This window comes from the organism of the source record quoted next, unplaced genomic scaffold, assembly GCF_019419815.1.
Source record: "Pyrus x bretschneideri cultivar Hongxiangsu unplaced genomic scaffold, Pyrus_bretschneideri_v1 Contig98, whole genome shotgun sequence".
Taxonomy (NCBI): domain Eukaryota; kingdom Viridiplantae; phylum Streptophyta; class Magnoliopsida; order Rosales; family Rosaceae; genus Pyrus; species Pyrus x bretschneideri.
Genome location: NW_025999840.1, coordinates 146,613 through 163,325, shown reverse-complemented (window position 1 = coordinate 163,325; position 16,713 = coordinate 146,613). Strand labels below are relative to the sequence as shown.

Genomic DNA, 16,713 nt, shown 5'->3' with positions numbered 1-16,713 from the left:
CAGGTGTCGGCCAGCACAACTCAATTCGGAGTCCTAGTGGACATTCGGGGTCGGGGTGTGTTATTTCATCATTTGCAAATTAGGTACACCATTTCCACAAGTATACCACTATAAACTAAAAATAAAATAAAAAACACACAATTAATAAAAATAAAAAAACCAAATTCGTCTAGGACCACCTAGGTGCCGCCTAGGACGGCCTAGCTCTAGACGCATTTTTTGAAACGATTTGCCCTAAATCGGGACGGGTCTTCACCACCGAGCTCTTAGGCCGATTTTTAGAACACTGATTTCGTCTAATATTTTTTGGAGCATTTATATTGGGACCACCCAATATTAAAATCCTGGATCTGGCACTATTGGTCTCTGAGCTTGTCCACCGTCAATCATTATGATCATTCTGTGAAAAATATCCTCTAAATAAGGATCAAAATAACAAAAATATCTTCAATTTAATAAACAAAGCCCAAATGATTTGACAAAAATTAAGGGTATTTTTGTTATTTTATTCTTATTTAACTGAGATTTTTAACAGAATGACCAAAATGGTTGATAGTAGACAAACTCAATGATCAGTTCTATTGATTTTAAATCTCAGAGACCAAAATGAAGAGTTATGCCAATCTCAAAAGTCAATTTGGCTAAAAAAAGCCTTTCTAGAAACGAATAATTGTATGTAGTATATGACAAAGCATAATGCAAAACTTAACAACACGCTGTATCAAACTCGCCTTGCAGCGCTAGTGAGAAAAAGATCTTAATTTCCAAGGACTGCAGCTGAAATGACCAGAACTAGTGAAAGAATCCCTTGCCGGAGTACTTCTTAAACTCGAGCACTGCCCTTTTGAAAAAGAAAATGAAGATGAAGATGAAGAGCTTGAGTTCCGAGGTGAAGTTGACGATGCCATGAACTCAGAATCAGAGCTGCAAGACTCGACCTTATCAAACTTATATAAGCCACCATTGTGTTGCAAATTATTCTTACGTTGTTGTTTTCCCTTACTTTTTTTACTCCAAAACTTGAGCCTATGCAGAGGGCTTGTTGGAGGCTTATTAGTATGAAGCTGCTGATCAATGCAGGGCTTGGGTAGCCCTAAGCTGAGCACAGCCGGAGGAGGGCTTATTGGTGGAATTGCTTCTTCTTTTGGTGGGTTCCGCGGTGTTCCTGGCTGCAGTTCCCAGTTAAATGGAACCCCTTCAGTGCTCCTGCAGTAATAAACCCTAGAAGAGCAACCCAATGAGGATGAGGAGTTTCTTAAGAGGTTTCTGTTGAACAAAAACTCTTGATCCCCTCCAAGTACCGAAACTCCTTTCGTTTCCATTTTCCTTCGAGGCTCATAACCCATTATTTCGAATGAAATTGAGGACTTGAATCGATGTGTTTCACAGTTTTGTTTCCTGGGTTTTCGAGGCAGTGATGAGAAGTTTGAGGGAAGTATTGAGTTTATAGAATGGTAGTGTATAAATATAGAGAGATTTGAATCCAGTTTTGAAGGCATGTGATGGTGTCTTAGGGTGCATGATCCTCTTGTTTTGATGATTGAAGATTGATTGGCAATCTAAAAAGTTAATTTAAGTTAATTTATGTTAATTTATATGCAATGTACTTGTGATTTATATGAATATTGCAAGTGATATAGGTAAGGAAGGCAAAGAGAGATAGGAATATTACCTTTATTCTTAAGCTTACGTTCAACACGCATCCAATCAAAAGCGCTATTGGTGTTGGGCGGCCTGTCTTGCATGTGCTATTACCAAACGCTTAAGACAAGGCACCTTTGCTTCTTATTTACCACTTGCCCTTAGTTTTGAAGGCAATTTGGATGGAACTTGCCCTTAACGACACATTTGCCCTTAATTTTGAAGGCAATTTGGATCGAACTTGAAAAACTTAATGGTGACATAGTTCAAGGGATCAAGTAGCTAAAAAAAATAGTTCAAGGAGGACATTGACACTCACGTGATAGCTCATAAGGTTAAACGACAATTTACCCTTAATATATTGTGCATATGCGACCTCTAATTACCTAAAAGGAAATAAATCGACAATTATTGGACAAAAAATTTGAGTTCGCAGTCACATCGATATGTGTTACAAAGCTATGTGTTATTCAGAAATCTAAAAAATCAAAACCACCCGTTATTTTTGGTCAATGACAAGAACAATTTACAGAAAAATAAATCTCGTTAACATGACATTGATATTCAGTTGTAATGTTGTCGTTTCCAAGTCAAATGGAGCTCATGCACACGACCATATGCGCAAGAGAGAATTTTTACACAAAATCACGATGTGTCCCTAATCAACATATTATCTAGAAGTCTAGAAAGTTAGAAATGCCCTTTTTTGGTTTTCAATGACAAGAATAGATAATATGTTGTGTTTGTAAAGCATCCTTGATTCAATGAACCGTAAAATCGCCTATAAAGTTGACTTTTCATGTTTTGTGTTTCTTGCATTTATAATTCCAATAATATTATTTTAAACATCTATTTGTATTATCTCTCCAATAAAAATGGGATCCACATGCATTAGTGGGCCCTACCTTTATTGAAGAGATGGTAGAAGTGATAGTACGAATAGATGGTAAGTGTAGCACTTCAAAAATCTTATTTTGCACTCCAAACTTTCCATAATTAGTAAGAAAATTACACTTGTGAGCAGTGTAGAAGAGATTTTAGGATTAAGTACCTAAAACCGTAGCCTTTTAGTGTCATTTCAAATTGATCTTAACCTTTTTAAATATTTCAAACAAGTACACAACCCATTGAAAAGGTTGCATCCATTAAGCCCCAATTAAAATCCTGTTAAATTAACTCGAGCTTACTTGTCTCCAAAATTAATAAAAGGTCATGGAAGCATGGCCTCCATTAACTGTCACCACCATCCCTATAAGGTTATAACATCCAAACCCAATGCATAACCACCAACTTCACCGTATGACACACCCTGACCGAAATCAAGGCATGCTGGCCGTCACGTGATAGTGACGTAACCATGTGCACAGTGCGGAAGCGATAAAGATAAAGGGAAATATGAGTAGATAAAAACCAACTACCAAAGTACTAGAGATAAAATAAGTGTGAAATACACAATCAGAGCATAAGGAGCCAAATTTCAATCCAGCCAGATAAGTACTAATTAAGTAACACTCAAAGATAATCCTACATTGGTAGTTTGTCATAACTACCTTGAAGCCCTCGCAAGCCAGCAACGAGAATTCCTACCTAGAACCTAGAGGGGCACAAAACAAAAAGTGTGAGTGGGCAAAAACAAAGCTTTTCAAAATCATTTCATTTCTCAAAAGTTCTAACCCCTCGCTGTAAAACCTGCAACCTTTTCCCATAAAATAGAATATATAAACATATATCAAATTAGGCTCAAAAGCAAAATGCATCAATATTATGCCATGCCAAATGTCCCAGTATAAAACATGTAATCCAGGTGCTAAATCACAATAAAAATGTCAAGTCAGCCAGAGTCATCTAACGTGACCTGTACAGCAGAATCTAGAGCTCAACAATATATATATATATCTCATCAACAATATGCCTGCACACAAGTCGAAACCACCTAAAGTGGTCAGTATGACAAGCTAGGTGTAAATAAATGCGCTCTAGTGCTACGATCACGTGAAGGCTGTGCGAAGTATCACAAGTCACCTACAAGTCGGAACCACCTAAAGTGGTCTGTACGACAAGCTGGCACCTACCTTGGATCCAAGGTAAGCGTGTGTGGTGCGAGAGGTGAATGATCACGTGAAGGCTAGGCCCTCAACTCTGGCAGAGCACTAACACCGGGGTGCAGGTTAATGAGCTCTCTAAACATCTCACATAATTCTCAATTTACATACACATTCGATAACTCACCTGGTACTTACCTGAGCGTCCACAGCGTCAACCATAAATATGTGCAACTACTAATGCATGTATAAAATATATGAACACTTGGCATGGTACTCAAAACATACTTTCATTTAAAATAATTTTCTGGGAAAAATCAAGTATATAGATATATACTGAAAACCAAAAGCCCACTCACTGATATGTCGAAGGATCGTAGCCCCCGAGCCTCGATTGACTACGCTCATCCCCAGGATAGGTCTCACCTATATGCGAAACAACTATATAAACGTCAATTTAATGCACATAAACAAAACTAGGTAATAATTTCTCATACAATGCTCAAATGGGATGTTTGAATATACCACCATGATCTACACAACCTCAACAACATCCCCATATTTTTAGAAAAATTTTCCAATCACCCACGCGCAGCCACGTGCCTGGCACGCCTAACGGAAAAGTTAACGCCGTAAGAAATATTCCGTTAAAAATAACCTGACGCCATTAGCTGCAGTTAGGAATATTCTATCAACTTTGCCGGAATATTCTCTTTTCTTCTCAGGTGAACCACCGCCGCCGTCCCCGTCGCAGTCGCTTGAAACTAGGAAAAACTTCTAAATGTTATAACTCGTTCGTTTCTTCACTAAAAGTCATGAAATCTGAACCAAAATGAAGCTTATGATTCAAGGAACAAAACCTTACCACTTTCAGGACATAAATCTCACAAAAACTCGCCAGACAAACTTCGAAACTCTGGCCGCCTCTACAACTCTTCGAACCAGGACTTCCTGACGTCCAAAACACTTCGTTTTTCTTCTCTGAGCTTCGTGAAGATGTTCCAAAGCTCCCTAGAAGCTTAAAAATTTCTAAATACTTCACGATCATGATTGCATGAACAGTACCCAAATCGGAGTTCATGAGAAACTAGGGTTTTAGAAGGTTTCATGTCCAACCAAGGGTATGAATCGACTCCTAAGCTTGCAAGGAATCCAAAAACACCAACAACGATCTCGATCTACAACTGGAAGGGTTAGTTTGAGGTTTGTCCGTACGATTGTACGGAAATGGAAGAAAATCCGAGAAAAAGAGTCAGCGGGAAAGGTTTGTGTGTGTGTGATGTCCAGCTGAGTCACCAACCAAAAACAAATAAAAATCTTAGTTCCAAATGGGTCCAAACCAAAGAACAAACTAAACAACACCCCACAACGCCAACTAACGTCCAAGGGCAATTCAGTCTTTTCACACCCTCGATAAAAAAATAATTCGGGACAACCTGTCACATCGTTCAATTCAAGATGCAACATCAAGAAAAAGATTATGGAAGTTGCTGAAATAGTATGGACTCCCATGATGCGACTATCACTATCTTCTCCGCCCACAAAGAAGAACTGGAAACTTTACGAGGCGAAAATCGCCGAATGAGGAAATCACATGAGCAAAAACAAGCTCCTTGAAACCCTATCTAAATTATTAGCCCTCTTCTTTTTTAGGAGATTGCCCTCCTGATATAATTTCAATTTGGGTTCATTTTCAATTGAATTCAATACATGTTATATCATTGGGTTCCATAATATATAATTTATGTTTGAATTTTAGATTTTGAGGCAACTAATATAATGTTAACCATGATATACTCAGTTGGTGGGTTTTGAATAGAAAGGTTGGGATGTGGTTTTGGTGGCCGTAGGTTACCAGGTTGAGCTTGGAGTTGGTGGGAGCTTGATATATCCCAACCTTCATGTCTTCTTTTAAGTTATTTTTATTATTAATAGTGTCCATGTAAACTAAAAGTGGGACGCATTCTTGTCAGATGTGCATTTAACGAAAAAATTAAATGGGACTTAACGGATGTGAGATTTTAAATAGGTTGAATACTTATTTAGAATATTTTAAAAGATTAAGACCAATTTAGAATGACACTAAAAGGTTTAAAATTTGATGTACTTCATTCTTATTTTTATATTTCAGACAAAGAAAATTGTTAACGTTTGGGGTTAAGTGGCGGTTGAGTAAGTGTCCACATGTCATAATATTAGAGGCTGATACTTCTGCGGCACAAATCTTGGGTACAGAAGATTTGAAGCCTTAATGATTACATTACTTAATTATTGAGATTAGATGGGAAGTAGTTAACCAAACTATATTAAACATTCCAAATGGTTGTAATCCAATCCTCTTTAACCGCAAATTACCATTTACCATAATGGTGGAAAGATATTGAGTCCTTGCATAATAATGTAGATATAAATTCCGTCAATAACTAATCTAACATCTAATTTAACAAAATTTATCGTTTGACCAAAAAAATTTCCTCTTTGACCAAAACAAAAAATCCTGTCATCCCATTAATATCTCCACTACCGACGGTACATACATATAACAAACAGGTCAACTATCACCGTTGCATCTCGTTCTAATAAAATAATGATGTGTAGGTTTATCAAGACATAACATTGAATTACCGGATCAGGAAGCTTTGTTTGACAGTGAACTCGAGTATGTCCACCATTACAATTGCATCCCATTCTAATAAAATAATGACGTGTAAGTTTTTCATGACATGACGTTGAATTACCGGATCGGAAAGCTTTTTGTGACAGTGAACTTGTTTCATGTAAGTTGCTATTCTATAAAAGGCATCCGTTGTGAAGGTAACAAAAATCAATACAAACGACAGTAAAGAACAAATGAGAGATCTAGTACAGTGAGAGGAGTTTGCAAGAACGAGCATAAAGTAGAGATGAAAATACAATGACAAACTAAAACTCGATTAACCGGAAAGTAATATAATAATTACACGGCAATACAGATTAATAGCCTTCTATGTTACAGCCACATACCGAATGAGTGTTGTGAATACTTCGGTCAGAAACAAGTACAGAATAGTTTACATGCTTGTTGACATTCATCTCCAGGCTTGTTAATTTCTTACCCCCTGAACATCAATCAAGAACAAAATGAGAAGAATATGTAGCTAACATCGCACTTCTTACATTCGTTAGTTACTTTGCCAAGAAGCGACCATTCGAAAGTAGGTCTTAACTGCAACGCAAGAGAAATTCAAAACTACCACAGTATAAAAATGTCTGTCTGAGAGGGTGAAATTGAGTCTGACATCTCAAAAAGCATGGTCATCAACGATCTATTGGTAAAAAGTAAACATGTTCCCAAACTTACCGCGGTTTTTCAATTCATACATAAGATGATTAGGACTTTAAAGAGCATAGAAAATTATGGGGAATCTCTGGACGAACATATGTGAATCAGAAAAACCCTAATCCACAATTTTCAAACCAAAACCACACTCCAAGCATCTCCATGCAAGACGTAATATTGGAGGCACTTGCTATGCCATTATTTAAAATAAGACTATCTATCCTTTGTTTAACACAACAAATTTTAGATAAATTTATCCCCCATGGAAGCTCGATCTCAATAAAACCTAAGAATTAGAAGAAGTTTGTATAAAAATCTTATTTTTACCTCAGCAGGTGATGAAATATTAGAATCCCTGCCAGAATTCAAATGGCCGCCATTCAGATTCCTACATAATTATGCATAACCATATAAATATCTACTTCACAGAAAGAGTAAAAGGAAAAGGGGCATACCTTGGCCTCTCGGACTTGGCCAATTGTTTAGACATTATGGATGCCTGCAACAAAACCAATTCTCTATGTTTATTCCTGAACCAAAAACATAATAAACAGCTGAATTACACCGCCGTAAATGCCTAGTCCACTCTACTTGCACAAGCTGAACGGCAAGAACAACATTTTTCAACAGGAATATAAATTCTCAAAGAAATTCTAGCATTTGAAACAGAACTAGAAAGTTGGAGATTCAGCTCCTGAACGTTGCAACTTTGTGCACTTTTCTGGTGACACTATAAAAATAAAAAGGAAACTATAACTTAAATAAATAAAGATGAATAGATGGAGAAGAAGTCCATCTAAGCACATTCTACAAAAAAGCATCAAAAGGTAACCAAGTCTTAAGATATCAGACAATATAGCATGTTATGTTGTCCGACTGCGGATAAAAACTGTTGATGAGGTAGAATCATTGAATATGCGGTCATGATCCACAGCCTGGCAACTAACATGCCAAATATCCGGGCAGGGATCATTGTTCTATATATATGTATATATATATATATATATATATATATATATATATATATATACACATATGAGTAAAAGGATGAGACCTGCTCTTGAATTATGCTCCTTGCCTCGACAAGTTGAGCTTCAAGCTCAAGCTCCCTCTCGGTTACTTCAGATGTAACCTCTGCTTCTTTTTGTGCATCTTGCAATTGAACCATACGCTCCTTCAAATTTGTAACATAAGAAATGAAAGCCATCAGTATTTCATCTTTTGCAAGATTCACGATCAACATTTATTAATGGAAGATTCACGATCAACATTTATTAATGGAAAACAATCTACCTTTATGGAAGCCATCTTATTTCGAAGATTTTCTTCTATTTGATCTCTAGCCATGTGAAAAGGCAAGTCAAAGACATCCTGCAAGGAGTAAACTCAGTGATATAAATAGTCTTGAACCAATGAAACATTTCATCCATGCACCATTTAGAAAATGTAATACCGTCCTCCCACCCAATGGAGACTGGGTGCAGTCAGTTTCAACTCGTTCATTTACATCACGGGATTGCTTGGATAGCCCATTTGGAGCATTTATGAAATCGCGCATATCGACCTGTAAGGCAACCAATCCAGTATAAGTCACGACCCATTGAAATATGAAGAAAAAGAAAAAGAAACTGGAGACTTCCCTCAAAAAAATATATGACTAAAAGTATGACGAACATGAAATTAGTATGGTGTAGTAAAGACGTTGGATAAGGGGAAGGTGCTTCCTATGTGCTGATTAGAGTCCCCAATTACCACGCCCATATTCAACATACTCAGAAACTTGACAAAATTAAGACATTGAACTCCTATCACAAAAGAATCCACAAATTATGATATATCTAATGCCGATACGGATCAGTTTGCTACATGGCACGAGGATAAATGCCCATAAAAAAAAATAAAAAAAAAAAGGATAGAAACAGACAAGTAAACGGGGACCAAAGAAAAGATTACAAATTAAAGAAAAAACAGAGGGATAGGAATTAAAATATGAAGAAACATGATGCAGAAGGAGAAAAATAAAGGCTGCCACAATAGCATTGACTTGCTGATCCTAAATATTCAGGCAGAAAAAGCAGAACTTTCATTATATACGGGGTGTCCTAAAAACCGACTGAACATCACCCCAAAGTAAACTAGGACAATAGTTCCAACAAACCAAAAGCACATTAACAGGCCCTATCTCCCATAACCCTATGTATGGCTTCTGCTGCCAAACTCAAGCACAGGAAATTACGCTCTTGATTTTTAATCTGATGTAGATAGCTCAAAGAGTTATGCTTCAACATAACAATCCATGTTTCTAGCACTATTTTGGGTATTTTCCCCTCACCTACAGGAACAGGAATATTACACAAAATTGACCTATCTAAATTGTTGGTAGGACTTGAAACGCAGAACTTGCACCTTAAATAATTCTTTATCATGAAACAGCAAAACACAAAAAGACCAAAAACAGGATGAAAAAAATGAAGGGAGCTTTAACAAAAAGGGCTTGGGCAAAATTTATTTTAACCAAAAACCATCCTATAACTTTATTTAATGAAAAGGGCTTAAACCTTAATGAAATGACATAAACTTTAATGAAAAGGACACAATTTTAATATAATAAAAATAACAAAAAAAAAAATAGTAATAAAAAACCGACGCACAGGACCCCTGCGCGTGCATGACACACACTCTCTCTCATCTCCCTCACTATTTCTTAAGCTGAACGCTGACTATTTCTGAAAACTGAACACAGGTACTATTTCTGAAAACTAACACAGGTACTGTCACTATTTCTTAAACTGAGTACTAGTACTATCTCTTAAACAGAAAATTGACTATTTCAACTGAATACGGATACTACACTACTTCTTAAACTAACTATTTCTGAAACCGAACACGTTTGATCAAATAACAGAGGTAGCAGGTAAGCTGCAAAGTCAAAAGCAAGTGCAGTTGCATGCGCTTTTTTTTTTTTTTTTTTTTTTTTTTTGGGTTTGAGAAATCTTGGAGATCTATTACAAGAAGGAATTTTACAAGGAATAGAAAATGGTACATTCAAGGTTGAACACTTCAAGAAGGAACTTTACAAGGAATAGAAAATGGTACATTCAAGGTTGAACGATTTATATTGGCTCCTGATCATGAAGATAAGTAAGGGCTGTAAGGTTGAATTAAGAGCTGTAAGGGGGCACATGCATCCCGTCCAAAAATGTCTTTGATGGTTTAAGTAACCACTGAAGATAAAACCTTTCAAACTGGAGTGCTTATGGGGTGTGTTTCGTGGTTGAAAGCATATGGATTGGACAAAATGAAAAATGTGGTGAATTTGGTTATGCTAAATCTTTTGACCCTTGATGATATATTAACCTAGTAAATGCTGCAGTTCAGCTTCTCAGCCTCAAACTTTTGTTTCATGGCTTCCATCCGTTCAACTAAAAGCCATATTTTCCTTTTGCAGATTCAACAATTTCTGGTTGATGGTAGCAGCATTTCCATCACCCTCCCCAAACGATCCCTTTTTCTATTTGAGTTGATTCATACACTTGGTAGCCTTTTCGGCTTCTTCATCGTATTTTAGCCTCCACTCAGCAGATTCATCCATTGCTTCCCTACTCGCAAGGTCGAACTACCGCCTGAGAGGGTCGCCTTCATCAGAAGAAATGGAATAGACGATGGTACAAAGCAGCAAATAGACGGCAATTCCTAGAAACATGACCAGCATCAAACCCACCAGCATTTTCTTGTTGCACGCGCTTTTGGTAAGATGTTTTTTGTTTTTTTTTTTTATTTCGTTTCTTTCTCTTGTCCTTATCATTAGTAAAGTTATTAGATGGCTTTTAGTTAAAATTCAAAATTTTGAAGCCCTTTTTATTAGTTTTCCCAAAATGCCCATGGCAGTCAGTGAAAATATTTAAAGATGCTGCATATAAAAATATGTACACCTGGTGAAAATTGGGAATCATGACCCACAAAACTGACTATAATGATTAAGATTACCTGCATGGATCGTAATAATGCCTTCAAATCGGAATTCTCTGCCATTAATTCTTGATTTTTTGCCTCATAAGCATCCACCTGAAATAATGTAAAGTCAAAATTTGACAAGAAAGTGGTTGCAAAAAGCTAAATAAGCCAATTAAGCTACATACAATCTTTTTATGAAAATCATTATCAGCCTTCTTTCCATTCCATGTTCCACGCTGCCTCCCTTCTTTCTGTTTGCAAGTAACATTAAGGGAGAGAAGCAAAATTAGGAGGATGAACTTGATGTTGTAAAAGGTAATTAAGTCACCCTTTGAGTACCTGAAGCAAATTCATTATCTCCATGCCTGATCTAGATTCCTTCTTTTTCTCCATCAACACTTGGTTTAGCCTCTCCTAAAATTAGAACGGCATCACTCTTTCTTTCCAAATCTAATATCTCGTCCACTCATGTAATCATCAGTCGTCACGTATAAAATCCAATTTCTCTAAGCCTAAGGAAGCCAATATGTTCTCCTCACATGATACATATACATGTAGATGTAGGAAATATTATACCTGCAACTTTATGTACTCCTTTTCTTTTTTCTTCATCTCATGCATTTGTTGAGTCCTAACTTGCTTTGGCAGCATCAACATAGCAGTGAGTGTCAGAATATTTGTCCATTTTCACATAGTAGCTACCAAAATTCTGAAAAGAAATTTCATTAAATTCAAATGTCCCAACCTGATTGCCAATGACCATCCTCTGAAACTCATCTCGCTCCTGCTGTAGCTTCTCAATTTGGGATTTAAAAGCTGCTGTAGCTTTAGCTTCCTAATCAAAGAGAATTCCCAACGAATCAACAAAAAAACAAAACCAATAACAAGTACTTCTTTTAAAAGAAATGCAAGTTTCAAACCGTTCGTGTAATAGTTGCTATCTCCCTGTCCTTGACTTGTAACTGCCCCTCAAGCCTCTCAACTTTAGCTTCTAATCTTGATATGTCTGACAATAGCCTATAACAATATAGAAAACCGATCAATGGTATCACTCAGTACAATGAAATTTGAAAATTTTCACTAAATTAAAGGTCCATGCATATTGGACAAACATCTTTTAACATGTTTTTAACATAATTACTCGTCGAAAGGATCAATCTCACAAGAGGCTCAGCGAAAGGATAAGCAACGACAATGCGCTCAATCAAATACATAATAACAGTAAATTAACCCATATTTTGTATAAAACCCCAACAAGAACAAAAAGGCGGAACTTTGTACACATTTTCCACTCAAATTGTTGATTCAGAGATCTAAGTCCAAACAAATATGCATAAGTCTTAGAAAGAATCATACCGCTGTCTCTGTTCGTTAGCGGACTCTCGAAATTCAACATCCCTTTGTCGCTGCTGAACCAAGGCATACATACAATTGCAAGTCCGAGCAACAGAAACCTACCAAATAACAGCACAAACAAATTTAAAAAAAAAAATCAAATAAAATCAAATCCTAAAGAAAAAGAAAAAAGATAGGATTTTTCTGGAGCAAATTATAAAACCAAAGCAAAACTGACCGGATCATTTGCGAAGAGATCGAGTGACGCCGGGAATCCGAAGGTAACAAGCGTCTGATTCAAATACTTAATGCAATGCTCCAAATTCCCCACATCGGCAAATCCGAACTCTCTGAAGCACAAAAATTCAAAAACCCATACACACACAATGCCCATAATACATAGGTTAAAAACCCTAGAAATGGAGGTAGGGAACTGACCCGATTGGCATGGCAGACTGAAGCGACGGCTGCACCAAAACAGAAAGATATTGTGAGAAAATGGAGGATAAAATGGAAGTGCATTTGTTAGGGTTTGGAGGAATAGTACTCTAAGATGGAAGTCTGCATCCGTCGCTGCCATTGTCGAAAGCAGGGAAGCTCGCACAGAGAGAGGCCAGAGTGAGAGTCTCTCAGTAGATCTGAGCAGTGTTTCAAATTTTTTCGGACTTGTTTTGGATCGAGGTGGTTAGTTTCTCGATATTCGCTTGTGGAACGGTGTACTCAAGTTTCGTGTATCCGCCTATAGAATTGGGGGAACCCGGGGTGGATCTGTTTATAGAGTGACGTGTTGTATTTTAATTGGTGGGTTTTGATGTGATGGTTTTATTTGAGTGCAGGGGATCTGAAGTCAATGCCGCGGGTGTCCAGACGGCACAAAAGGCGTGAGCGAAGTGATTATTCATGGTTGAATGTTGAATTGAGGACCCTCTTGCTATAACGTGTGTTGCTTTAAATCGTAAGATTATTCTGCTTTTGTTTTGGCAAAAGGTAAAATTTTATTCCCAACAAACAATTACAGACAAGGGTAAATTACGTCAAATTACTTCAACTATTGGTCGAATTACAATCTCATATCTTTTGTTTTAAAAATCACAATGACATATCTTATTTTATGAATTTGTTACAATGTCAGACCTTCGTCAATTTATCTGTTAAATACTGACATGGCTTGAGGTATGACCTACTACTAGGCCTAATTGGATAAAAAAATTAATTAAATATTAATAAAATAAAGATAAAATATTTAAATATTTTTATAAAAAAACATGTGGGACCCACCCCTTCTCTTTCTTCTCTCTCCTCTCACATTCGGTTTTTTGGGATTCTTCCTTTCTTCTCCCATTCTTCTCCTTCATCCTCCAAATTTCACAACCCATTTCATCTTTTTTCCATAAATTCAAATCGGCTAAGAGAAAAGAAAAAAAACAAAAAATTCACCACCATCCTCTTTCTCCAAAAAAATTTCACCTTCATCTTCCAAATTTCACCACTTTCCTTCTCTCTCCCTAGAACAAGATAAATTTTGAAAGAAAAAAATCCAAATTTTCTTTTGTAGGTGGGTCCCGTCAAGCATGACGGGGTCGAATTTGAGGATCTGGAAGGATAGGAGGTAGAAGGCCGAGATGCGGGGGTCGAAGTAGAGGTAGAAGATGTCACCGGCTAAGGCAACAAGAATCATGATGATGAGGAGATAAGGCTTGAGGTCGTTCTCAATTTCAAAAATGATGAGGAACCCGTCGTCATAAATGAGCGACCCATGAGTTATCTTGACATTGTTAAGCGAAATTGGGGTGCCGGAGGGCAGCATGGTGACAGAAAGTGAGTGTCCAGAGAGTAAAGTTGGGATGGGATTTGAGGTTTTGGACCGTGGAAGATGAATGAGGGTGATGGGTTTGTAAGGGGTGGGTTCATGAGCGATAGGGATTTGGTGAGGAGGAGGAAGGGGAGGAGCTCCATGGGAGGGAGGTGGAGATGGACAAGCAGAATGACGCCATTGGAACAAATCAAGAGAAAGAGGGAGAAAGGGAGAGAATTGTAGGGGATGGGTCCCAGATGTTTTTATAAAATATTTAAATAATTTATTTTTTAATTTATTAATTTTTAATTAATACTTTTATCCAGTTAGGCCTGGGAGTGGGCTCCACCCAAAGCTACGTCAGCATTTAATAGAAAAATTAACAGACAAATGACAGAGGTCTAACATTGCAACAAATTTGTAAGATAAGGTATGACATTGTAATTCTTAAAACATGAGGTATGAGATTGTGGTTCGACCCATAATTCAGGTAGTTTTGTCTAATTTACCCTAAAAACAAATAGTCCAAATACAAGTGATACACAGCAAAAAAAAAAAAAAAAGACCAAAAATAGAAACATCACAAACAAAAAAAATCTAACCTTTTGCAAACATCGCTGCCAAGAATTCACACCCCAGAAAAGGTGAAGATCGTGACTCTAGCATCTTGCAACGAACACCACATCAAATACAACCACAAATCGAAAGAAGCCAATGGAGAACTCATCAGCGATAGTGCCAATAAAGGCAAACAAATGGAAGGTGGTTGGATGTATACTTAATTCAAAGCTCTACACACCTTTTGAAAGAACCTGAAAAAAGGTGATTACGGAAATGAGGTAGAAACGATAAAGGATGGAGCCAACCCAAAAAGGGAGTGAAGGAAATGGGAGATTTAGATTGAGAGGGAACAATGAGAGCCGTAGAAGTGGATGGACAACAAAGATTTGAAGAAAAAAGAAATTGAAGTTGAGACTTTAGTAAAAGACATACAAATCGGAGACGGATTTGAGGTTGAAGAGTAAGACCGATAAGGATGGCAGGAAGAGGGAAAAGAAGAAGAATGAGGGGAGGATTGCCACCAACCCTGGCCACATTTAGGGCCAACACCTGCCAAGAATTTAGAAAGATGGAGAACACTCACACAAAGAGATGAGAAAAAGCTCTCAAGGACAGAGATGGACTCTCACCAAAACGAGCGAGAATAAATTGTAAGATTATTCATTGAAACCAAAAACAACCAAGATCATTTATGCAGGACGAAGTTCATGGCTGCAATAATCATTGGAGCTACTTCAACCCACGTGCATTGTTAAGCCAATGGCTGTCACGTCCCCCCTGACCCAGAGTTGGTAGAAAAATAATAACTATGCGCACGCAAATAAAAAGTACAAAAAGAAAATAAACATCTCTTAATTTACATCATAATGTTTCACAACAACACAATCACACTCTAACTTACATTACAAATGTTTTCTCTATACCTACAGTTAAGATCTACTACGTTTTCGGGTCTTTTGTTCAACACTTGTTAAATATTCATAAAGGGTGAGCTTCTTGCTCCGTAGGCAAAAACCACAATGCATTTAATACAAGAAAGCAATGATGATGCATGAATGCAATGTTTCCTCTTCATCCTATTATGTTAGCCAAATTAATAGGCAACCCCGTTTTTCTCTTCATCAGTCATCTTGTCAAACTCTCTGTCCCCAATAGATCATTTTATCAGACTCTAACCGGAAGGCCTTCACTCTTTTATTTCGTGCACTTTGGGCTAAACATATATCAAGGTGCAGAGTGGACTAAACTACTTTTAGTTCCATATTACCATAAATCTGATACTTTTTCAATTTGGGACTCAACAAATGATCATGCAATTATCGTAGTTGTTCATTCACATTGATACGTTCCCAATGATTCTACAATGTACAACATAGTTATCGTTCATGATAATTATGGAACATTATTCAAACGGATAACATATATAATCATGTGTAGGAAGCCAGTTCGATTTTCGTAATTTGTATTTTTGGGAATTTATAGTTATATTTTATTAATTTATGGTTAGTTAGTTAAAATTTCAATTTTGTGGTTAGCCATTAAAAATTTGTACACCTTTTCGAGTGACACTAAGTATTTTTTGATAGAGCTCGATCACACAAACGCGCAAGCGAAAACCGTTAGCGAAACGAAGTTGTAACAAAGGAGAAATAACGAACAAATGTAGGAGCATATTGGTAATTTGGCATTTCTATATAAGGCAAGCTCCAACAAATTTGGAGCGGCCTTTCTATTTTGGGAAAGTGGACGTGCGCGGGTTGACCTTGCTACCTTCCCTAACCTGGTGGCATAACCCGTTTCTGGGCATATTTTCGATGCCATTTCGATGTTTTTCTGACGAATTGATCTTGGCTACCACCTAGAAATGACTCATTTCCTCACCACGATCATTTTCCACGGTTCTTATTGTTTGCCTGTCGTTTGTGGCGGATCGAACCCATGCATTTATGAGTTTCCCCGGCAGTGATCTCTCATTTCTGTTGATCATGTCGGCGACCACCCCCTCTTGGGAAGCCCTCCGCGACTTTTTCGACCACCCTTGGTATTTCTCGGCGTATTTGGCCATC

At 37.3% G+C, this 16,713-nt stretch overlaps 2 protein-coding genes across 7 annotated transcripts; both read right to left on the bottom strand.

Moving 5' to 3' along the window:
* Window positions 1–632: 632 nt before the first annotated feature.
* Window positions 633–1,540, bottom strand: LOC103938068. Its single transcript, XM_009348068.3, has one exon. It carries the CDS (start codon window positions 1,497–1,499, stop codon window positions 741–743), a length of 759 nt encoding a protein of 252 aa, XP_009346343.2. The 5' UTR covers window positions 1,500–1,540; the 3' UTR covers window positions 633–740.
* A 5,053-nt stretch (window positions 1,541–6,593) lies between these two features.
* Window positions 6,594–12,998, bottom strand: LOC103938067 (afadin- and alpha-actinin-binding protein). Of its 6 annotated transcripts, none has more exons than XR_007255618.1 (16): window positions 12,839–12,998; window positions 12,730–12,758; window positions 12,530–12,641; window positions 12,313–12,410; window positions 11,877–11,973; window positions 11,702–11,791; window positions 11,533–11,595; window positions 11,296–11,370; window positions 11,142–11,207; window positions 10,990–11,067; window positions 8,456–8,566; window positions 8,296–8,373; window positions 8,057–8,176; window positions 7,458–7,532; window positions 7,330–7,357; window positions 6,594–6,781 (listed from the first exon to the last, which is right to left on the bottom strand). XR_007255618.1 is itself a non-coding variant. In XM_009348065.3 (16 exons), the coding sequence occupies exons 1-16, from the start codon at window positions 12,869–12,871 to the stop codon at window positions 6,767–6,769; spliced, it is 1,170 nt and encodes a 389-aa protein (XP_009346340.1). In that variant the 5' UTR covers window positions 12,872–12,998; the 3' UTR covers window positions 6,594–6,766. The 6 variants fall into 6 exon arrangements, 3 of the variants coding, with proteins under 3 accessions (XP_009346340.1, XP_009346341.1, XP_009346342.1); XM_009348065.3 differs by having other exon boundaries at window positions 7,330–7,390; window positions 7,458–7,501; XM_009348066.3 differs by having other exon boundaries at window positions 7,458–7,501.
* Between the last annotated feature and the right edge of the window lie 3,715 nt (window positions 12,999–16,713).